Genomic DNA, 25,166 nt, shown 5'->3' on the forward strand with positions numbered 1-25,166 from the left:
CAAACAACAACGGACTCACTTCCCAAGCTCTCATCCACAACAGACTTCATACTTGCCCTCTTTCCAAAACTCTTGCATTCACCTCCCTAACAACCCCATCCATAAACAAATTAAACAAACATGGAGACATCACACACCCCTGCAGCAAACCTACATTCACTGAGAACCAGTTACTTTCCTCTCTTCCTACACGTACACATGCCTTACATCCTTGATAAAAACTTTTCACTGCTTCTAACAACTTGCCTCCCACTCCATATATTCTTAATACCTTCCACAGAGCATCTCTATCAACTCTATCATATGCCTTCTCCAGATCCATAAATGCTACATACAAATCCATTTGCTTTTCTAAGTATTTCTCTGATACATTCTTCAAAGCAAACACCTGATCCACATATCCTCTACCACTTCTGATACCACACTGCTCTTCCCCAATCTAATGCTCTGTACATGCCTTCACCCTCTCAATCAATACCCTCATATATAATTTCCCAGGAATGCTCAACAAACTTATACCTCTGTAATTTGAGCACTCACTTTTATCCCCTTTGCCTTTGTACAATGGCACTATGCAAGCACTCCGCCAATTCTCAGGCACCTCACCATGAGTCATACATACATTAAATAACCTTACCAACTAGTCAACAATACAGTCAACCCCTTTTTTAATAAATTCCCTTGCAATACCATCCAAACCCGCTGCCTTGCCGGCTTTCAGTTTCCGCAAAGCTTTTACTACCTCTTCACTTTACAACCCTCTCACTTTGCACACCACCTCGACCAAAAAACCCTATGTCTGCCACTCTTATCATCAAACACATTCAACAAACCTTCAAAATACTCACTCCATCTCCTTCTCACATCACCACTACTTGTTATCACCTCCCCACTAGCCCCCTTCACTGAAGTTCCCATTTGCTCCCTTGTCTTATGCACTTTATTTACCTCCTTCCAAAACATCTTTTTATTCTTCCTAAAATTTAATGATACTCTTTCACCCCAATTCTCATTTGCCCTCTTTTTCACCTCTTGCACCCCTCTCTTGACCTCCTGCCTCTTTCTTTTATACATATCCCAGTCATTTGCATTATTTCCCTGCAAAAATCATCTAAATGCCTCTCTCTTCTCTTTCACTGATAATCTTACTTCATCATCCCACCACTCACTACCCTTTCTAATCTGCCCACCTGCCATGCTTCTCATGCCACAAGTATCTTTTGTGCAAGCCATTACTGCTTCCCTAAATACATCCCATTCCTCCCCTACTTCCCTTACGTCCTTTTGTTCTCACCTTTTTCCATTCTGTACTCAGTCTCTCTTGGTATTTCCTCACACAAGTCTCCTTCCCAAGCTTACTTACTCTCACCACTCTTTTCACCCCAACATTCTCGCTTCTTTTCTTAAAACCTCTACAAATCTTCACCTTCACCTCCACAAGATAATGATCAGACATCCCTCCAGTTGCACCTCTCAGCACATTAACATCCAAAAGTCTCTCTTTCGGACACCTATCAATTAACACGTAATCCAATAACGCTCTCTGGCCATCTCTCCTACTTACATACGTATACTTATGTATATCTCTCTTTTTGAACCAGGTATTCCCAATCACCAGTCCTTTTTCAGCACATAAATCTACAAGCTCTTCACCATTTCCATTTACAACACTGAACACCCCATGTACATTAATTATTCCCTCAACTGCCACATTACTGATCTTTGCATTCAAATCACCCATCACTATAACCCAGTCTCTTGCATCAAAACTGCTAACACACTCATTCAGCTGCTCCCAAAACACTTGCCTCTCATGACCTTTCTTCTCATGCCAAGGTGCATATTTACCAATAATCACCCATCTCTCTCCATCCACTGTCAGTTTTACCCATATCAATCTAGAGTTTACTTTCTTACACTCTATCACATACTCCCACATATTGAGGACAATATGTGGTGTGAGGTGGTTTGATCGAGTAAGCAATAATAGGGTAAGAGAGATGTGTGGTAATAAAAAGAGTGGTTGAGAGAGCAGAAGAGGGAGTTTTGAAATGGTTTGGTCACATGGAGAGAATGAGTGAAGAAAGATTGACCAAGAGGATATATGGGTCAGAGGTGGAGGGAGCGAGGAGAAGTGGGAGACCAAATTGGAGGTGGAAAGATGGAGTGAGGAAGATTTTGAGTGATCGGGGCCTGAACATGCAGGAGGTCGGTGAAAGCGGTGCAAGGAATATAGAGCTGGAATTGGAACTATGTGCGTATACGGGTCGCGACTGAATGTCAATGGATTGAACCAGGGCAATGAAGCGTCGTGGGTAACCCATGTTGGAAAGTTCTGTGGGAACATGGATGGTGGGAAAGGGAGCTGTGGTTTGTGGTGCCTTATACATGACAGAGGTAGAGACTGAGTGTGAATGAATGTGGCCTTGTTGTATGTTTCTAGCTCTACCTTCAGCGCACAGAGCAGGGGGAAAGGGTTGTTATCTTATCATGTGTGGCGGTGGCGATGGGAATGAATAAAGCAGACAGTATTAATTCTATTACAATGTTATACGTCTGTGTCGGTATATAATTAATGTATATGTAGAGATGTATAGCTAAACATGTTAGTGTATACATTGTACGTGGGTGGGTGGGCCATTCTTTCGTCCTGTTTCCTTGCACTAAACTCTTTCCAACCTCCATTTTGGTCTCCCACTCTCCTCATTCCCTCCACCTCTGACACATATATCCTCTTTGTCAATCTTTCCTCACTCATTCTCCCCATGTGACCAAACCATATCAAAACACCCTCTTCTGCTCTCTCAACCACACTCTTTTTATTACCACACAATCTCTCTTACCCTTTCATTACTTATTCGATCAACCACCTCACACCACATATTGTCCTCAAACATCTCATTTCCAGCACATCCACCCTCCTCTGCGCAACTCTATCTGAAGATGCACACCTCGCAACCATACATCATTGTTGGAACCACTATTCCTCAAACATACCCATTTTTGCTTTCCAGATAACGTTCTCGACTTCCACACATTCTTCAACGCTCCCAGAACTTTGGCCCCCTTCCCCACCCTATGATTCACTTCGCCGCTTCCAATGGTTCCAACCGCTGCCAAAAATCCACACCCAGAGTATCTAAAACACCATCAACTTCCTCCAGTTTTTCCATTCAAACTTACCTCCCAATTGACTTGTCCCTCACCCCTACTGTACCTGATAACCTTGCTCTTATTCACATTTACCCTCAGCTTTCTTCTTTCACACACTTTACCAAACTCAGTCACCAGCTTCTGCAGTTTCTCACATGAATCAGCCACCACCGCTGTATCATCAGCAAACAACAACGGACTCACTTCCCAAGCTCTCATCCACAACAGACTTCATACTTGCCCTCTTTCCAAAACTCTTGCATTCACCTCCCTAACAACCCCATCCATAAACAAATTAAACAAACATGGAGACATCACACACCCCTGCAGCAAACCTACATTCACTGAGAACCAGTTACTTTCCTCTCTTCCTACACGTACACATGCCTTACATCCTTGATAAAAACTTTTCACTGCTTCTAACAACTTGCCTCCCACTCCATATATTCTTAATACCTTCCACAGAGCATCTCTATCAACTCTATCATATGCCTTCTCCAGATCCATAAATGCTACATACAAATCCATTTGCTTTTCTAAGTATTTCTCACATACATTCTTCAAAGCAAACACCTGATCCACATATCCTCTACCACTTCTGATACCACACTGCTCTTCCCCAATCTAATGCTCTGTACATGCCTTCACCCTCTCAATCAATACCCTCCCCATATAATTTCCCAGGAATGCTCAACAAACTTATACCTCTGTAATTTGAGCACTCACTTTTATCCCCTTTGCCTTTGTACAATGGCACTATGCAAGCACTCCGCCAATTCTCAGGCACCTCACCATGAGTCATACATACATTAATTAACCTTACCAACTAGTCAACAATACAGTCAACCCCTTTTTTAATAAATTCCCTTGCAATACCATCCAAACCCGCTGCCTTGCCGGCTTTCAGTTTCCGCAAAGCTTTTACTACCTCTTCACTTTACAACCCTCTCACTTTGCACACCACCTCGACCAAAAAACCCTATGTCTGCCACTCTTATCATCAAACACATTCAACAAACCTTCAAAATACTCACTCCATCTCCTTCTCACATCACCACTACTTGTTATCACCTCCCCACTAGCCCCCTTCACTGAAGTTCCCATTTGCTCCCTTGTCTTATGCACTTTATTTACCTCCTTCCAAAACATCTTTTTATTCTTCCTAAAATTTAATGATACTCTTTCACCCCAATTCTCATTTGCCCTCTTTTTCACCTCTTGCACCCCTCTCTTGACCTCCTGCCTCTTTCTTTTATACATATCCCAGTCATTTGCATTATTTCCCTGCAAAAATCATCTAAATGCCTCTCTCTTCTCTTTCACTGATAATCTTACTTCATCATCCCACCACTCACTACCCTTTCTAATCTGCCCACCTGCCACGCTTCTCATGCCACAAGTATCTTTTGTGCAAGCCATTACTGCTTCCCTAAATACATCCCATTCCTCCCCTACTTCCCTTACGTCCTTTTGTTCTCACCTTTTTCCATTCTGTACTCAGTCTCTCTTGGTATTTCCTCACACAAGTCTCCTTCCCAAGCTTACTTACTCTCACCACTCTTTTCACCCCAACATTCTCGCTTCTTTTCTTAAAACCTCTACAAATCTTCACCTTCGCCTCCACAAGATAATGATCAGACATCCCTCCAGTTGCACCTCTCAGCACATTAACATCCAAAAGTCTCTCTTTCGGACACCTATCAATTAACACGTAATCCAATAACGCTCTCTGGCCATCTCTCCTACTTACATACGTATACTTATGTATATCTCTCTTTTTGAACCAGGTATTCCCAATCACCAGTCCTTTTTCAGCACATAAATCTACAAGCTCTTCACCATTTCCATTTACAACACTGAACACCCCATGTACACTAATTATTCCCTCAACTGCCACATTACTGATCTTTGCATTCAAATCGCCCATCACTATAACCCAGTCTCTTGCATCAAAACTGCTAACACACTCATTCAGCTGCTCCCAAAACACTTGCCTCTCATGACCTTTCTTCTCATGCCAAGGTGCATATTTACCAATAATCACCCATCTCTCTCCATCCACTGTCAGTTTTACCCATATCAATCTAGAGTTTACTTTCTTACACTCTATCACATACTCCCACATATTGAGGACAATATGTGGTGTGAGGTGGTTTGATCGAGTAAGCAATAATAGGGTAAGAGAGATGTGTGGTAATAAAAAGAGTGGTTGAGAGAGCAGAAGAGGGAGTTTTGAAATGGTTTGGTCACATGGAGAGAATGAGTGAAGAAAGATTGACCAAGAGGATATATGGGTCAGAGGTGGAGGGAGCGAGGAGAAGTGGGAGACCAAATTGGAGGTGGAAAGATGGAGTGAGGAAGATTTTGAGTGATCGGGGCCTGAACATGCAGGAGGGTGAAAGGCGTGCAAGGAATAGAGTGAATTGGAACGATGTGGTATACCGGGGTCGACATGATGTCAATGGATTGAACCAGGGCATGTGAAGCGTCGGGGGTAAACCATGGAAAGTTCTGTGGGACTTGGATGTGGAAAGGGAGCTGTGGTTTTGGTGCATTATACATGACAGCTAGAGACTGAGTGTGAATGAATGTGGCCTTTGTTGTATTTTCCTAGCTCTACCTCGCGCACATGCAGGGGGAAAGGGTTGTTATTTCATGTGTGGCGGGGTGGCGATGGGAATGAATAAAGGCAGACAGTATGAATTATGTACATGTGTATACGTCTGTGTGTATATATATGTATATGTTGAGATGTATAGCTATACATGTGTGTATACATGTGTATGTGGGTGGGTTGGGCCATTCTTTCGTCTGTTTCCTTGCACTACCTCTTTCCACCTCCAGTTTGGTCTCCCACTTCTCCTCATTCCCTCCACCTCTGACACATATATCCTCTTTGTCAATCTTTCCTCACTCATTCTCCCCATGTGACCAAACCATTTCAAAACACCCTCTTCTGCTCTCTCAACCACACTCTTTTTATTACCACACATCTCTCTTACCCTTTCATTACTTATTCGATCAAACCACCTCACACCACATATTGTCCTCAAACATCTCATTTCCAGCACATCCACCCTCCTCTGCGCAACTCTATCTGTAGTGCACACCTCGCAACCATACATCATTGTTGGAACCACTATTCCTTCAAACATACCCATTTTTGCTTTCCAAGATAACGTTCTCGACTTCCACACATTCTTCAACGCTCCCAGAACTTTGGCCCCCTTCCCCACCCTATGATTCACTTCCGCTTCCATGGTTCCATCCGCTGCCAAATCCACTCCGAGATATCTAAAACACATCACTTCCTCCAGTTTTCCTCCATTCAAACTTACCTCCCAATTGACTTGTCCCTCACCCATACTGTACCTGATAACCTTGCTCGTATTCACATTTACTCTCAGCTTTCTTCTTTCACACACTTTACCAAACTCAGTCACCAGCTTCTGCAGTTTCTCACCCTAATCAGCCACCAGCGCTGCATCCTCAGCAAACAACAACTGACTCACTTCCCAAGCTCTCTCATCCACAACAGACTGCATACTTGCTTCTCTTTTGAAAACTCTTGCATTCACCTCCCTAACAACCCCATCCATAAACAAATCAAACAACCATGGAGACATCACACACCCCTGCCACAAACCAACATCTACTGAGAACCAATTGCTTTCCTCTCTTCCTACATGTACACATGCCTTACATCCTCGATAAAAACTTTTCACTGCTTCTAACGACTTGCCTCCCACACCATATATTCTTACTACCTTCCACAGAGCATCTCTATCAACTCTATCATATGCCTTCTCTGGATCCATAAATGCTACATACAAATCCATTTGCTTTTGTAAGTATTTCTCTGATACATTCTTCAAAGCAAACACCTGATCCTCACATCAGGTGACATCACACAGCCAATTGTCATATCCACATGTATAACAAAACTTTCGCTCAACTCTCCATGTACTCTTACACATGCCTTTGCTTCTCTGTAGAAGGCTTTCACACCTTCCAACAGTTGTCCCCCTACCCTATTTATCCACAACACATCCCACAAAGCATTCCAATCAACTTTGTCATACACTTTTTCCAGATCCATAAAAGCTGCATACAGTTTCTTACCTTTCAAAATACTTTTCCAGTCATTTTTACCACAAAAATCTTATCCACATATACTTACCTTTCCTAAAACCCCCTTGCTTCTCACTTATTCTGCATTCAGTCACTTCCATCACTGTCGGTCAACATTCTTGCATACATTTTTCTTGGTATACTTAACAGACTTATTCCCCTATAACAGCTACATACATACTAGCACCTTATCTCTTGAATAAAGGAACAATAATAGCTTTCACCCAGTCCTCAAGCACAATCTTCTGTTTCCATGCTAAATTACATATCAGATGCATCCATTCTATTACATTCTTTCCTCTATACTTCATTGTTTCAGCTGTATTCCCAATCACTCCAGGTGCCTTTCCTACCTTCAGCCTCATTATTGCCCTTCTTACCTCCCTTTTTGCTATAGGCTCTTGCACTTGTATCCCCTTCCTTCCTTCCCCCGTACCTATGCATGTAACAACAGCTGCTTTTTTCCCCCCTTCTCCCACATTCATTAGTTCTTTAAAATAATCTTTCCATCTTCCTTTCACTTCCTTCTTTTGATTCAGCAACTCCCCTTCCTCACTTCTCACATTAACATTTCCACTCTTACATCCACCTCCTCCTTTTTCACCTCCTTCCTTTTCACCTCCTTCTAGTGTGATTTTTTATTATCCTAAAACTTCTCACTCGACTTTCTTCCAAAATCTTCATCTTTTCTGTCTTTGCTTTCCTCTATCAGCTTCTAAATCGTCCACTTGTATATTTTATATTCTTCCCTCCTCCTTTGCCGAACTTCCACTGGTACATTCCTTACGAGCAATCTGCCATATGCCCTTTTCTTCTCCAAACCATTTCTAATCTCTTCCAACCACCATTCATTACCCTTTTTATTCTTATATCTCATGAGCTTGTATCCAACTGCTAATTCTGTGACCTCTAATATTATTTCTTGGAACATTTTAAACACTTCATTCACACATGACTGCATCCCTACATTCACTGCACTTCCATCTAAGCTTTTAGTAACCTTCCGTTGATACTCCTCCCAGCATTTTTTATGATTCATTTTCTCTTCTTGCCACTGCTTTTACCTCTCCACTCTTCCTGACACTGTACCTCCACTTCTCTCTGATCCTCATCCCCACAACAACCATAAAATGGTCTGTCTCCAAAGAATCCCCTCATAACTAGCATCTAGAACAGCCCTTCTCAGTCTTTCATCCATGTATATCCATTGATCATCTTGTACAGAAAAAAAAAAGTTTGTTAGGAATAAACTCCTTTCAGTAAAAATATCCACTAGATAACTTCCATTCTCATTTACTCCAAGCACTCACCATTTGCCAACAGTCTCACCAATTTCACCACATCCCATTTCCACATTCATATCACCCATTATGACCACATTTGTCTCTCTCAAAACCTTTTATACATTCATTCAAATTTCTCCAGGAACTTTTCATTTCATCCTTACCTCGCACTGTCTTCACATTCACTAGTACATGTACACATACCAGTGCATACTCCACAATTGCAGTCATTCCTTTCACCCAAAATATTCTTGATCCATTCCATCCATGCTCTGTAACACCCTACCACATTCTTGGTGATAGCAGAATTGCATAACCTTCTTTCCCCCTTCTCCTATAATTTGCACTCAATCCCATCCATACCACACCTCCTTCCATGCCCTCCCATAACTTGCATTCATCATTTCCACTTTCACTCCACACACCCTGCCCAAAGATATGGGTTTCCCCAATCTACAGAACATCCAAGTTATAACTTTTAAACTTCTCCACAAGTTCCCTCATTTCATTCTCACCAGTTATCCCATTTATATTCTGCGCCAACACCCTCAGTCACTCAGCTCTTTTATTCCTTGGCATAACTGGTAGTCTCCAGTGCCTGTTTCTTAGCGTTTTGTGCCTCACTCTTGACAGGCCACTGGCAGAGGGTAACTCCAGCACAGTGTTTCCAGAGGCAGTGAGGCTTCAAAATTGTCCAAAAGACTAACAATTCCCTGCACACTTCAAGTGTTTCTCTGTATTTAAAAGGATTGCTATGATGGAGATGGGCAATCCCTCCCCTTTTAGTTCCATCCCTAAGGGGTGTATTGATGAGGTCACCATGAGAAGGTGGGATGAGACTTGGATATTCTAGAAAACTAGAGTATCCCTTTGAGGTACTGAAACTTGAAAACTTTCCCCAATTTTGAGCCTATTCACAGTAGAAGCACCTCCTCACCTTATTGGTTATGACACTACCACTGCCTCTTAAAATGTTATCATTAATTAATGGCCTTAATGAACCCTAAACAAGATTTCAACCCCAAATTCATATTCAGTATAAAAACTAGTCTATACAATGACTGAAGTTTTCAAAAATAGTCCTTATACTTAAGGTTTTAATAATTCGAACCATATTAGTACTATGAAGTTTTAGTCATCTAGATATCAAGCAACACTTTACTGCAAAACCTAAGTATCCTTTCATAAATATGTATACAGTACTATAAGTTGTTGCATCCCTACTGAAACCAGATTATTTTTTCATATTTACATACTATAAACTGTTGTAATCCTATCTAGGTATATATTTCAAAGATTCTAAACAAGCTTGATATTAAATCTTCCTGTAAGATAATTTGGTGAATGATTTGTTTGTCAGGAAAGTGTATGTGTGTGTATGGGAGGGGAGGTGGGTTGAATCCGTGAGTCTATGTTGTTAAACTGTGAAGTGGAGATCAAGTTTTTGTTTCACTTGGGAAATGGTAGTTGGTTCTGGGGTGGTTTAGGTGAGAGGGGTCTAGTGCTTCTTAAAAGAATTGGGTGCTGAGTATATGAAGTGAGAGCATTTTCAAAGTATTTTTGCTTCTTTTTGCAATGTTGGGTGCAAGTGGTTGCTATGCAGCCAAAGATTGTTCCCAGTGCCATTTTCTCATGTGCAGCTTTGTTATGTTTGTCTTTGACGAGTGGATAACCAGGCAGGTAAAGCATAGATTAATGTGGCATGGATGATTTGTGTAGAAAATATGTATGGATTCTTTTTTTTACCTGAATCTGGTATCAGTAAGTGTTCTGAGGGCATTTAGTATGTTTATGGCCTTTATGGCTAGCATGGGGAGTAAATGTTGTGTCATCTGTGATATGTAGTAAAATTGGAGTTCTTTGAAGTGATTGACCATTCATTCATGAAAGGATGAAGGTTGGATTCAGGTGTTTGTAATTAAGGTAATGGAGGATTTTTGTGGGCTATTTTTGTGAGCTATTTTTCTAAACTGTGTGATCTCATGTTGCATGTTTGCTGTTAGGCTGTCGTGGTGCTGTGATGTGATTGTAGTGTCACTGCATATAAGAGGACTTTCACAGTGATCTGCAAGAACATTAGGCAGGAGCATTAGGTAACAGTAGACAGTAAGAACATTAGGTAGAAGCCTCAACAAACACTGTGCTAGAGTTGCCCTCTGCCAGTGACCTGGTGAGCATGAGGTACTAAAGGCTAAGAAACAGTAATGGAGTTCACTAGTTATATTGACTATTGCCACGGCCACCCATTTGAGGGAGTTTCAGGTGGGAACAGACATCGAAGATATATAGAATGAATAGATAGAATCTATGGGTGCTGGGAGGTCATGTAGCAAGAAACTTAAGAAATAACTACTCATGAGAGACCCCACAGTACAGCTTTGGGATTCTGAAGGATTTTGAAAGTGAAGCATATGTGAATGACTGGTTTGGTGGCCAGCTGTTAAGTTGCCTAACTATTTTTTGTCATTTTTGTGGAGAGTGGTTTCAAGCACCTTTCCACTGAGGATGTGTTTAGGGGCATTGTCAAATGGTTTGTAACATTTCAAAAAGTCCTTTGGGGGAGGAGAGGTTGTGGTTGTGTGAGGCCTGTACGAACTTTGGTAGCAGAGCAGTTAGGTCTAAAGCCATGCCATGCAAGTGAGAGTAGGATCTTTTGGTTGACTTTTGAATCATTTCCAGTTTGGACAAGAGAAAAGGAAGCTGGATGATCTAGAGGATTTCAGTATGGATACTATATTGGCAGATTTCCAAGAGGTGAAAAAAAGGGCAAATGAGAGTTGGGGTGAGAGAGTATCATTAAATTTTAGGGAGAATAAAAAGATGTTCTGGAAGGAGGTAAATAAAGTGCGTAAGACAAGGGAGCAAATGGGAACTTCAGTGAAGGGCGCAAATGGGGAGGTGATAACAAGTAGTGGTGATGTGAGAAGGAGATGGAGTGAGTATTTTGAAGGTTTGTTGAATGTGTTTGATGATAGAGTGGCAGATATAGGGTGTTTTGGTCGAGGTGGTGTGCAAAGTGAGAGGGTTAGGGAAAATGATTTGGTAAACAGAGAAGAGGTAGTAAAAGCTTTGCAGAAGATGAAAGCCGGCAAGGCAGCAGGTTTGGATGGTATTGTAGTGGAATTTATTAAAAAAGGGGGTGACTGTATTGTTGACTGGTTGGTAAGGTTATTTAATGTATGTATGACTCACGGTGAGGTGCCTGAGGATTGGCGGAATGCGTGCATAGTGCCATTGTACAAAGGCAAAGGGGATAAGAGTGAGTGCTCAAATTACAGAGGTATAAGTTTGTTGAGTATTCCTGGTAAATTATATGGGAGGGTATTGATTGAGAGGGTGAAGGCATGTACAGAGCATCAGATTGGGGAAGAGCAGTGTGGTTTCAGAAGTGGTAGAGGATGTGTGGATCAGGTGTTTGCTTTGAAGAATGTATGTGAGATATACTTAGAAAAGCAAATGGATTTGTATGTAGCATTTATGGATCTGGAGAAGGCATATGATAGAGTTGATAGAGATGCTCTGTGGAAGGTATTAAGAATATATGGTGTGGGAGGAAAGTTGTTAGAAGCAGTGAAAAGTTTTTATCGAGGATGTAAGGCATGTGTACGTGTAGGAAGAGAGGAAAGTGATTGGTTCTCAGTGAATGTAGGTTTGTGGCAGGGGTGTGTGATGTCTCCATGGTTGTTTAATTTGTTTATGGATGGGGTTGTTAGGGAGGTAAATGCAAGAGTTTTGGAAAGAGGGGCAAGTATGAAGTCTGTTGGGGATGAGAGAGCTTGGGAAGTGAGTCAGTTGTTGTTCGCTGATGATACAGGGCTGGTGGCTGATTCATGTGAGAAACTGCATAAGCTGGTGACTGAGTTTGGTAAAGTGTGTGAAAGAAGAAAGTTAAGAGTAAATGTGAATAAGAGCAAGGTTATTAGGTACAGTAGGGTTGAGGGTCAAGTCAATTGGGAGGTGAGTTTGAATGGAGAAAAACTGGAGGAAGTGAAGTGTTTTAGATATCTAGGAGTGGATCTGGCAGCGGATGGAACCATGGAAGCGGAAGTGGATCATAGGGTGGGGATGGGGGCGAAAATTCTGGGAGCCTTGAAGAATGTGTGGAAGTCGAGAACATTATCTCGGAAAGCAAAAATGGGTATGTTTGAAGGAATAGTGGTTCCAACAATGTTGTATGGTTGCGAGGCATGGGCTATGGATAGAGTTGTGCGCAGGAGGATGGATGTACTGGAAATGAGATGTTTGAGGTGTGCAAACGTGAGAGGTTAGGGAAAATGATGAAACAAAAAAATAAAAAAGCTATTGGCTGAAGATGAAGCCGCAAGGCAGCAGTTGATGGTATTAGTGGAATTTATTAAAAGGGCGTGACGTGATTGTTCTTTAAGGTTATTATAAATTTAATGTTATGACACGTGAGGTGCTGGAGTTGTTTAGAGGGAATTTGTTCGTTTCATGATTGTCATTGTCAAAGGCGAAAGGGGTATGAGTAGGGTGGTTATTACTTGTTAGGTATATAGTTTTTGATGACTATCCATGGGTAACATTAATTTACAGATTATTTTCAAGCGTCCAAGCATAGTAATATTTATAAAGGAGGAATGTAGAGCAGTGTGGTTTCAGAAGTGGTAGAGGATGTGTGGATCAGGTGTTTGCTTTGAAGAATGTATGTGAGAATACTTAGAAAAGCAAATGGATTTGTATGTAGCATTTATGGATCTGGAGAAGGCATATGATAGAGTTGATAAGATGCTCTGTGGAAGGTATTAAGAATATATGGTGTGGGAGGAAAGTTGTTAGAAGCAGTGAAAAGTTTTTATCGAGGATGTAAGGCATGTGTACGTGTAGGAAGAGAGGAAAGTGATTGGTTCTCATTGAATGTAGGTTTGCGGCAGGGGTGTGTGATGTCTCCATGGTTGTTTAATTTGTTTATGGATGGGGTTGTTAGGGAGGTAAATGCAAGAGTTTTGGAAAGAGGGGCAAGTATGAAGTCTGTTGGGGATGAGAGAGCTTGGGAAGCGAGTCAGTTGTTGTTCGCTGATGATACAGCGCTGGTGGCTGATTCATGTGAGAAACTGCAGAAGCTGGTGACTGAGTTTGGTAAAGTGTGTGAAAGAAGAAAGTTAAGAGTAAATGTGAATAAGAGCAAGGTTATTAGGTACAGTAGGGTTGAGGGTCAAGTCAATTGGGAGGTGAGTTTGAATGGAGAAAAACTGGAGGAAGTGAAGTGTTTTAGATATCTGGGAGTGGATGCGAGGCGTGGGCCTAAGGGATAGAGTTTGTGCGCAGGAGGATGGATGACTGGAAATGAGATGTTTGAGGACAATGTGTGGTGTGAGGTGGTTTGATCGAGTAAGTAACGTAAGGGTAGAGAGATGTGTGGAATAAAAAGAGCGTGGTTGAGAGAGCAGAAGAGGGTGTTTTGAAATGGTTTGGGCACATGGAGAGAATGAGTGAGGAAAGATTCGACCAAGAGGATATATGTGTCGGAGGTGGAGGGAACGAGGAGAAGAGGGAGACCAAATTGGAGGTGGAAAGATGGAGTGAAAAAGATTTTGTGTGATTGGGGCCTGAACATGCAGGAGGGTGAAAGGAGGGCAAGGAATAGAGTGAATTGGAGCGATGTGGTATACCGGGGTTGACGTGCTGTCAGTGGATTGAATCAGGGCATGTGAAGCGTCTGGGGTAAACCATGGAAAGCTGTGTAGGTATGTATAGTTGCGTGTGTGGATGTATGTATATACATGTGTATGGGGGTGGGTTGGGCCATTTCTTTCGTCTGTTTCCTTGCGCTACCTCGCAAACGCGGGAGACAGCGGCAAAAAAAAAAAAAAAAAAAAAAAAACTAGGAATGGCTGAAGATGAAAGTGATTCATGTGGAAGTTTGATATGTTGTCAAGGCCTTTTGAAGTGATTGTTCTTTAAGGTTTTAATCAAATTTTGAATGTTAATGTAAGTGAAGGATAGGCAGGCAGTTGTTTTAGAGTGGATTTTGTATACGTTTTTCATGATTGTTCTGTGTAGAGGTGAAGTAGGTTTGTGGTTAGTGGAAGTAAAGGGTGGTTGGGTACTTGTTTAGGGTGGATACCTTCGCAGGTTTTTGATGACTATCCAGTTTATGGGCTCACACTGGCATCATACATCTTACAGAATTATTTCTTCATCGCCCAAAAGTACATAAGTATATTATTTATAAAGGCAAATGAAATGTCAGAGCAGTGTGGTTTCAGAAGTGGTAGAGGATGTGTGGATCAGGTGTTTGCTTTGAAGAATGTATGTGAGAAATACTTAGAAAAGCAAATGGATTTGTATGTAGCATTTATGGATCTGGAGAAGGCATATGATAGAGTTGATAGAGATGCTCTGTGGAAGGTATTAAGAATATATGGTGTGGGAGGAAAGTTGTTAGAAGCAGTGAAAAGTTTTTATCGAGGATGTAAGGCATGTGTACGTGTAGGAAGAGAGGAAAGTGATTGGTTCTCAGTGAATGTAGGTTTGCGGCAGGGGTGTGTGATGTCTCCATGGTTGTTTAATTTGTTTATGGATGGGGTTGTTAGGGAGGTAAATGCAAGAGTTTTGGAAAGAGGGGCAAGCATGAAGTCTGTTGGGGGTGAGAGAGCTTGGGAAGTGAGTCAGTTGTTGTTCGCTGATGATACAGCGCTGGTGGCTGATTCATGTGAGAAACTGCAGAAGCTGGTGACTGAGTTTGGTAAAGTGTGTGGAAGAAGAAAGTTAAGAGTAAATGTGAATAAGAGCAAGGTTATTAGGTACAGTAGGGTTGAGGGTCAAGTCAATTGGGAGGTGAGTTTGAATGGAGAAAAACTGGAGGAAGTGAAGTGTTTTAGATATCTGGGAGTGGATCTGGCAGCGGATGGAACCATGGAAGCGGAAGTGCATCATAGGGTGGGGGAGGGGGCGAAAATTCTGGGGGCCTTGAAGAATGTGTGGAAGTCGAGAACATTATCTCGGAAAGCAAAAATGGGTATGTTTGAAGGAATAGTGGTTCCAACAATGTTGTATGGTTGCGAGGCGTGGGCTATGGATAGAGTTGTGCGCAGGAGGATGGATGTGCTGGAAATGAGATGTTTGAGGACAATGTGTGGTGTGAGGTGGTTTGATCGAGTGAGTAACATAAGGGTAAGAGAGATGTGTGGAAATAAAAAGAGCGTGGTTGAGAGAGCAGAAGAGGGTGTTTTGAAGTGGTTTGGGCACATGGAGAGAATGAGTGAGGAAAGATTGACCAAGAGGATATATGTGTCGGAGGTGGAGGGAACGAGGAGAAGTGGGAGACCAAATTGGAGGTGGAAAGATGGAGTGAAAAAGATTTTGTGTGATCGGGGCCTGAACATGCAGGAGGGTGAAAGGAGGGCAAGGAATAGAGTGAATTGGAGCGAGGTGGTATACCGGGGTTGACGTGCTGTCAGTGGATTGAATCAAGGCATGTGAAGCGTCTGGGGTAAACCATGGAAAGTTGTGTAGGTATGTATATTTGCGTGTGTGGACGTATGTATATACATGTGTATGGGGGTGGGTTGGGCCATTTCTTTCATCTGTTTCCTTGCGCTACCTCGCAAACGCGGGAGACAGCGGCAAAAAAAAAGAAAAAAAAAAAAAAGGATGAAATGTCAAGTGCTGCCACAGATTTTTCACATTGTTTGTGGACACAGTTAAAAAAAACAAAGTAGTGATATGCAAGGAATTTCAACTTACCAACTTTTCACTGGTAGCCAGAGAATCATGGAAACGAGTCTCAACCATAGAGGTCTTTCGTACTGTTGGTCCAGCTGAACCTGTCAGTGGTTCCTTGTATCTTCCTGTCCGTACCTGAAAGTTGAATGTAAATTGTTTACAGAAGACTTCTGATAATATATTTTGTAAATGGTTGAGAATGCCAGTCTTAGTCTGAATATTATCAGAAGTATCATCGGGAAGCTTATTTTCAAATTATTTTCATTATAAATTGATAAGTCAGTATAACCTCTGTGAGCAAACATTTAATGTTACAGGTACCCATTTTTAGTTTGAGAGTTAGAAACCCACAGCCTGACAAATAATAGAGTCAAAAGTAATAGCAAGGATTATTGAGGCTTGAATCTTCATATCACCTACATAATCATTTCTCTATGAATAGTTATAACAGCATGAAAATGATAAAAGAGTAGCACATGCCATTGCAAGCCAAGGGACAAGGACCATAATCCATCAGTATTTCCTAAAGCCCAAATTTGTCTTTTGTCTAAAGGTCCAAGATTTCTCACTTTCCCTTTTTTTTTCTTCCATATTGTGTAAGGATAAACAGAGCAACTTCGCGATGACCAAATGTCATATAACAAAGGGTCAGAACAAGATAATGATAAAATTTAGTAAGGATAAGATTAAATGGGCAGAATGCATTTTGAAGTTTACTTGTAAACTGGAACAGATATGATAGCAAGATTTAAAGATGAACCTCCATTATTATTGAGTTCTTAGTAAACAAATATAAATCTACACAATTCAGTATACAATTAAAATCACCAAAACTTCATTTGGAGATAGACTGAAACAAATGTACTTGTGGAGACACAGCTACAAGTTAAAAGGAAGAGAAAAATGAGAGATAAAGGAAAGTTCTTTCAGAACAAACAGAGACCCTGAGATACTGACATGTGAGACTGAAGGAAATCAAAATGAATTACGTAATCACGCAATTCATCATTTCTTCATTTTCTTTTGTCTCACTTGTCAGTATCTTTAGCTCTCTGCTTGTTCATTTTTCTAAATTCTTTTTAGCCTGATTTAACAGCCGAGTACATTTGATTAAGTCTGTCTTTAAATCTCACAACTGCATCACCAGTTTACTCTACAGAAGTCTTATTCAAGTACATCTTCCCCTCTTCACATGAGGAAACTTGACCTGATTGCAGTACCACTGCTTATCTTTACAATCTAGATAGAATGCATCTTTGATTCTGTATTTTCTAACATCTGATTCAACTATAGCTCTTCTGTACCTCAGGAAGACTGAAGCCTTTTTCCCCAAAAATTGGACTTCAAAAACAGTCCAGATTTTGTCCCAAGGTACAAGTTGGAGGCATATTCACTTTTGTATAACCTAAAGCTTGACTCATCACTGAAGCCCCTTTTGTATTTCAGTGTTTCATTCAACTACGTCTTCTAAATCTGAGTCATCAGCATTCCCATTCCTGTATTTCCTGAAGTCTCACTAAATTGAATTTGGTTCCTTCCCTTGTAATGTCCGATTCAGCTGCTTTCCTCTTTGTAAAACCTATTAGTTTAGCTTGCCTGCACTTCAGTTTCTGTTTCTACTATAGTGCAATTTATGTTAATAACTTTGCTATAGTACTGCTTAACTAACCTGCATCTCAAGACGTTCAAGCTCTTGAAGACTCATGTCAAAGCCACCAAAACTTTCACGGTATCCAGAAATGGTAGATGTCTCCATGTAGCTGATCTCACTTACACTTTCTGGTTCAGGTTGTATGAGGCCAGACCTGGAAAGGTCACTCAGTTTAGCTCCTATCATTCAATTACAATTGTACTTGCAAGCATGTAACTATATATCACATGCTAAATACTGATTCAGAATTAACATAGATTACACACTAAAGCACAGTTTCCATTAAATCTTCCAACATCTCCACGACATTCTGTTCATCTCTAACGGTTTCCATTAAATCTTCCAACATCTCCATGACATTCTGTTCATCTCTATCATAATCCTTAAATCTTCATTCAACAGTACATTGTGGCTAGATATCCAAATATGATGCAGTCTTTTCTCGTTGATTATAAACATCACCCTTCTCCTTAAATGTATCAGAAGCATTTGCTTAAAGCTTACTTGTCTCACATCATCCTCTCCATGTGACCAAACCATTTCAGCAAACCCTCTTCAACTCGCTCATACATGCTCTTCTTACTTTCACACATCTCTCTTACCCTATCATTTCTTTTTTGATCAACCATCCTCACAGTACATACTGTCCTCAGATATTACATTTACAATATATCCACCCTCCTGCACTCTTTCATCCAAGGCCCATGCTTGGGATCTATACAATGGTGTTAGGATGACTATACCATCAGACATCCTCATCTTTGCCATCATAGTCAGTGACTCCACTAACTCCATAATGCACTCAGAACTTTAGCCCACTTACCTGGTCTGTGGCTCGCTTCAGCTACCTTGGTTCTGTCTACTGCCATGTCTACTTCCTGGTATCTAAAACACTCCAATTTCTCCAGCTTTTGTCAATTCAGACTCACAATCTAACTAACCTATCTCTTTCCCCAACTAAACTTGCTTACCTTATTTTCATTCACATTAACCCACAACTTTCTCTTTTCATATGCACTCTCACACTCAGAAACCAAAATCATTCTTTCCACATGCCCAAACCATTTCAACGCACTCTCTTCTGCTCTATCAACCATACTCTTATTACCACACATCTCTCTTGATCTTTCATTGCTTACTTGATCAAGCCAACTCATGTCACATATTGTCCTCAAACATTTCATTTCCATCACTTCCACCCTCCTCTGCACAAACCTATCTGTAGCCCATGCCTTGCAAGCATACCATATTGTTGGAACTACTATTCCTTCAAACCTACCCGTTCTTGCTATCCAAGATAACATTCTTTCCACACATTCTTCATCACTTCCAGCAGCTTTGCCCCCTCCCCCACCCTATGACTCACTTCCGCTTCCATGTTCCCATTTGCTGCTATGTCCACTCCCAGATATCCAAAACACTTCTTCCTCTTATTTCTCTCCATTCAAACTTGCACCCCAACTGACTTGTCCCTCAACCCTGATGAACCTGATAACTTTGCTTTTATTCACATTTATTCTCAACTTTCTCCTTTCACATTTTTCAAACCCATTCACCAACTTCTGCAGTTTCTTAGTTGAATCAGCCACCAGTGCTGTATCATCGGCAAACAACAACTGACTCACTTCCCAGGCCCTCTCATCTCCAACAGGCTGCATACTAGCCCATTTCCAAAACTCTTCCATTTACCTCCCTCATCACCCCATCCATAAACAAATTAAACATCCATGGCAACATCACACACCCCTGCCAGACTGACCTTCCCTGCAAACCAGTCACTCTTCTCTCCTACTCATACACATGTCTTACACCCTTGATAAAAACTTCTCACTGCTTCTAGCAGCTTACCTCCCACACCATATATTCTTCAGACCTTCTACAAAGCATCTCTATGAACCTTATCATATGCCTTCTCCAGATCCATAAATGCCATGTACAAATCCATCTGGGTTTTTTTTCAAGTATTTTTCATGCACATTCTTCAAAGTAAACACCTGATCCACACATCCTCTACCACTTCAGAAACCACACTGCTTGTCCCCAATGTCATGTTCTGTATATGCCTTCATCCTTTCAATGAATACCCTTCCATACAACTTACCAGGTATACTCATCAAACTTGTACCTCTGTAGTTTGAACACTCACATTAATCCCCTTTGCCTTCATACAGTGGCACTATACATGCATTCCACCAATCCTCAGACACTTCACCATGATCCATATACAAGCTGAGTATCATTACAAACCAATCAACAACACAATCAACCCCTTTCTTGATATATTCAACTGCAATACCATCCAATCCTGCCGCCTTGCCAGATTTCATCTTCTGTAAGGCTTACACCACCGCTTCTCTTTTCACCAAACCACTCTTCCTGACTTTCTCACTTCACATTCTACTCCAACCTAAACATATTTAACAATCCTTCAAAATACTCACTCCATCGCCTTCCCCATTGGCTCCCTTTACCAGTGTCCCCTTTTGTTCTCTTGTCTTTCACACATTATTTACCTCCTTCCAACACATATTTTTATTCTCCCTAAAGTTTAATGATATTCTCTCACTCCTACTTTTATGTGCCTTCTTTTTCTACCCCTGCACCTTCCTCTTGAACTCCTGCCATTTTCTCTCATAAATCTCCCAGTCATTTGCACTTTTTCCTTGTAAGTAATGCAAAATGCCTCTTTTTCATTAGCAAATTTACTTCTTCATCCCACCACTTGCTCCCTCTTTTTAATCTGCCCAACTTCCACCTTCCTCATGCCACATGAATCTCTTGCACATGCCATCACAGCTTCCCTAAATACCTCCCACTCCTTACCCACTTCCCTCACTTCATTTGCTCTCATCTTTTGCCATTCTACACTCACCCTTTCCTGGTATTTCTTCACATAAGTATCCTTTCCAAGGTCACTTACTCTTACTACTTTCTTCTACCTGATATTGTCTCCTTTTTTTTTTGAAAACCTCTACAAATCTTCGCCCTCACCTCCACAAGATGGTGATCAGACATCCTACCAGCTGCCCTTTTCAGCACACTTACATCCAAAAGTCTCTTTTACATGCCTATCAATTGATATGTAATCTAATAATGCCCTTGACCGTCTCTCCTACTCACATACGTATACTTGTGTATACTCTCTTTCCAAACCAGGTATTCCCAGTCACCAGTCTTTTTTCAGCACACAACTCGACAAACTCTTCACCATTTACATTCATAATGCTAAGTACCCCATGCTCACCAGTTATGCCCTCAGCTGCCTCATTAATTACCTTCGCACTTCACTTCCTCCAGTTTTTCTCCATTCAAACTTACCTCCCAAAATTTTGACTTGTCCCTCAACCCTACTGTACCTAATAACCTTGCTCTTATTCACATTTACCCTCAGCTTTCTTCTTTCACACACTTTACCAAACTCAGTCACTTAGTTTGAAGGAATAGTGGTTCCAACAATGTAATATGGTTGCGAGGGGTGGGCTATAGATAGAGTTGTGCGGAGGAGGGTGGATGTGTTGGAAATGAGATGCTTGAGGACAATAAGTGGTGTGAGGTGGATTGATCGAGTAAGTAATGAAAGGGTAAGAGAGATGTGTGGTAATAAAAAGTGTGTGGTTGAGAGAGCAGAAGAGGGAGTTTTGAAATGGTTTGGTCACATGGGGAGAATGAGTGAGGAAAGATTGGCAAAGAGGATATATGTGTCAGAGGTGGAGGGAAAGAGGAGAAGTGGGAGACCAAATTGAAGGTGGAAGGATTGAGTGAAAAAGATTTTGAGCGATCAGGGCCTGAACATGCAGGAGGATGAAAGGCATGCAACAAATTAAGTGAATTGGAACAATGTGGTATGCTGGGGTCGACATGCTGTCAATGGATTGAACCAGGGCATGTGAAATGCCTTGGGTAAACCATGGAAAGGTCTATGGGGCCTGGATGTGGAAAGGCAGCTGTGGTGTCAGTGCATTGCACATGACAGCTAAAGACTGAGTGTGAGCAAATGTAGCCTTTGTTCTCTTTTCCTAGCACTACCTTGCACGCATGCAGGGGGAGGGGGTTGTCATTTCTTGTGTGGCAGGGTGGCGACGGGAATGAATAAAGGCAGCAAGTATGAATTATATACATGTGTATATATGTATATGTCGGTGTATGTTTTTTTTTTTTTTTTTTTTGCCGCTGTCTCCCGCGTTTGCGAGGTCACGCAAGGAAACAGACAAAAGAAATGGCCCAACCCACCCCCATACACATGTATATACATACACGTCCACACACGCAAATACACATACCTACACAGCTTTCCATGGTTTACCCCAGATGCTTCACATGCCCTGATTCAATCCACTGACAGCACGTCAACCCCGGTATACCACATCAATCCAATTCACTCTATTCCTTGCCCGCCTTTCACCCTCCTGCATGTTCAGGCCCTGATCACTCAAAATCTTTTTCACTCCATCTTTCCACCTCCAATTTGGTCTCCCACTTCTCCTCGTTCCCTCCACCTCCAACACATATATCCTCTTGGTCAATCTTTCCTCACTCATTCTCTCCATGTGCCCAAACCATTTCAAAACACCCTCTTTTGCTCTCTCAACCACGCTCTTTTTATTTCCACACATCTCTCTTACCCTTACATTACTTACTCGATCAAACCACGTCACACCACACATTGTCCTCAAAGATCTCATTTCCAGCACATCCACCCTCCTGCGCACAACTCTATCCATAGCCCACGCCTCGCAACCATACAACATTTTTGGAACCACTATTCCTTCAAACATAGCCATTTTTGCTTTCGGAGATAATGTTCTCAACTTCCACACATTTTTCAAGGGTCCCAGGATTTTCGCCCCCTCCCCCACCCTATGATTCACTTCCGCTTCCATGGTTCCATCCGCTGCCAGATCCACTCCCAGATATCTAAAACACTTTACTTCCTCCAGTTTTTCTCCATTCAAACTTACCTCCCAATTGACTTGACCCTCAACCCTACTGTACCTAATAACCTTGCTCTTATTTACATTTACTCTTAACTTTCTTCTTTCACACACTTTACCAAACTCAGTCACCAGCTTCTGCAGTTTCTCACATGAATCAGCCACCAGCGCTGTATCATCAGCAAACAACAACTGACTCACTTCCCAAGCTCTCTCATCCACAACGGACTTCATTCTTGCCCCTCTTTCCAAAACTCTTGCATTCACCTCCCTAACAACCCCATCCATAAACAAATTAAACAACCATGGAGACATCACACACCCCTGCCGCAAACCTACATTCACTGAGAACCAATCACTTTCCTCTCTTCCTACACGTACACATGCCTTACATCCTCGATAAAAACTTTTCACTGCTTCCAACAACTTGCCACCCACACCATATATTCTTACTACCTTCCACAGAGCATCTCTATCAACTCTATCATATGCCTTCTCCAGATCCATAAATGCTACATACAAATCCATTTGCTTTTCTAAGTATTTCTCACATACATACGGTGTATGTATATATATGTATACATTGAAATGTATAGATATGTATATGTGCGTGTGTGGACGTGTATGTATATGCATGTGTATGTGGGTGGGTTGGGCCATTCTTTTGTCTGTTTTCTTGTGCTCCCTTGCTAATGCAGGAGACAGCGACAAGGTATAATTAAAAAAATACATAGGGAGGGGACGGGAGCGGGGGGCCAGAAATCCTCCCCTCCTTGTATTTTTTAACTTTCTAAAATGGGAAACAGAAGAAGGAGTCACGCGGGGAGTGCTCATACTCCTCGAAGGCTCAGATTGGGGTGCCTAAATGTGTGTGGATGTAACCAAGATGTGAAAAAAGGAGAGATAGGTAGTATGTTTGAGGAAAGGAACCTGGATGTTTTGGCTCTGAGTGAAACGAAGCTCAAGGGTGAAGGGGAAGAGTGGTTTGGGAATGTCTTGGGAGTGAAGTCAGGGGTTAGTGAGAGTACAAGAGCAAGGGAAGGAGTAGCAGTACTCCTGAAACAGGAGTTGTGGGAGTACATGATAGAATGTAAGAAAGTAAATTCTCGATTAATATGTGTAAAACTGAAAGTTGATGGAGAGAGATGGGTGATTATTGGTGCATATGCACCTGGGCATGAGAAGAAAGATCATGAGAGGCAAGTGTTTTGGGAGCAGCTGAATGAGTGTGTTAGTGGTTTTGATGCACGAGACCAGGTTATAGTGATGGGTGATTTGAATGCAAAGGTGAGTAATGTGGCAGTTGAGGGAATAATTGGTATACATGGGGTGCTCAATGTTGTAAATGGAAATGGTGAAGAGCTTGTAGATTTATGTGCTGAAAAAGGACTGATGATTGGGAATACCTGGTTTAAAAAGCGAGATATACATAAGTATACTTATATAAGTAGGAGAGATGGCCAGAGAGCGTTATTGGATTACGTGTTAATTGACAGGCGCGCAAAAGAGAGACTTTTGGATGTTAATGTGCTGAGAGGTGCAACTGGAGGGATGTCTGATCATTATCTTGTGGAGGCTAAGGTGAAGATTTGTATGGGTTTTCAGAAAAAAAGAGTGAATGTTGGGGTGAAGAGGGTGGTGAGAGTAAGTGAGCTTGGGAAGGAGACTTGTGTGAGGAAGTACCAGGAGAGACTGAGTACAGAATGGAAAAAGGTGAGAACAATGGAAGTAAGGGGAGTGGGGGAGGAATGGGATGTATTTAGGGAATCAGTGATGGATTGCGCAAAAGATGCTTGTGGCATGAGAAGAGTGGGAGGTGGGTTGATTAGAAAGGGTAGTGAGTGGTGGGATGAAGAAGTAAGAGTATTGGTGAAAGAGAAGAGAGAGGCATTTGGACGATTTTTGCAGGGAAAAAATGCAGTTGAGTGGGAGACGTATAAAAGAAAGAGGCAGGAGGTCAAGAGAAAGGTGCAAGAGGTGAAAAAAAGGGCAAATGAGAGTTGGGGTGAGAGAGTATCATTAAATTTTAGGGAGAATAAAAAGATGTTCTGAAAGGAGGTAAATAAAGTGCATAAGACAAGGGAGCAAATGGGAACTTCAGTGAAGGGCGCAAATGGGGAGGTGATAACAAGTAGTGGTGATGTGAGAAGGAGATGGAGTGAGTATTTTGAAGGTTTGTTGAATGTGTTTGATGATAGAGTGGCAGATATAGGGTGTTTTGGTCGAGGTGGTGTGCAAAGTGAGAGGGTTAGGGAAAATGATTTGGTAAACAGAGAAGAGGTAGTAAAAGCTTTGCGGAAGATGAAAGCTGGCAAGGCAGCAGGTTTGGAT

General features: G+C 41.6%; 1 protein-coding gene across 17 annotated transcripts in view; it reads right to left on the reverse strand.

The window, feature by feature from the left end:
* unc80 (unc80, NALCN channel complex subunit) overlaps positions 1–25,166 on the reverse strand; it is a 283,207-nt gene that overhangs the window by 9,698 nt on the left and 248,343 nt on the right. For all 17 annotated transcript variants that reach the window (XM_071677907.1, XM_071677920.1, XM_071677910.1 and 14 more), the window contains 2 exons: positions 17,923–18,058; positions 16,275–16,388 (listed from right to left, as the gene is read on the reverse strand). In XM_071677907.1, coding sequence (XP_071534008.1) covers positions 16,275–16,388; positions 17,923–18,058 — 250 coding nt within the window. The remainder of the gene's footprint in view (positions 1–16,274; positions 16,389–17,922; positions 18,059–25,166) is intronic.

This window comes from Panulirus ornatus, chromosome 26, assembly GCF_036320965.1.
Source record: "Panulirus ornatus isolate Po-2019 chromosome 26, ASM3632096v1, whole genome shotgun sequence".
Taxonomy (NCBI): domain Eukaryota; kingdom Metazoa; phylum Arthropoda; class Malacostraca; order Decapoda; family Palinuridae; genus Panulirus; species Panulirus ornatus.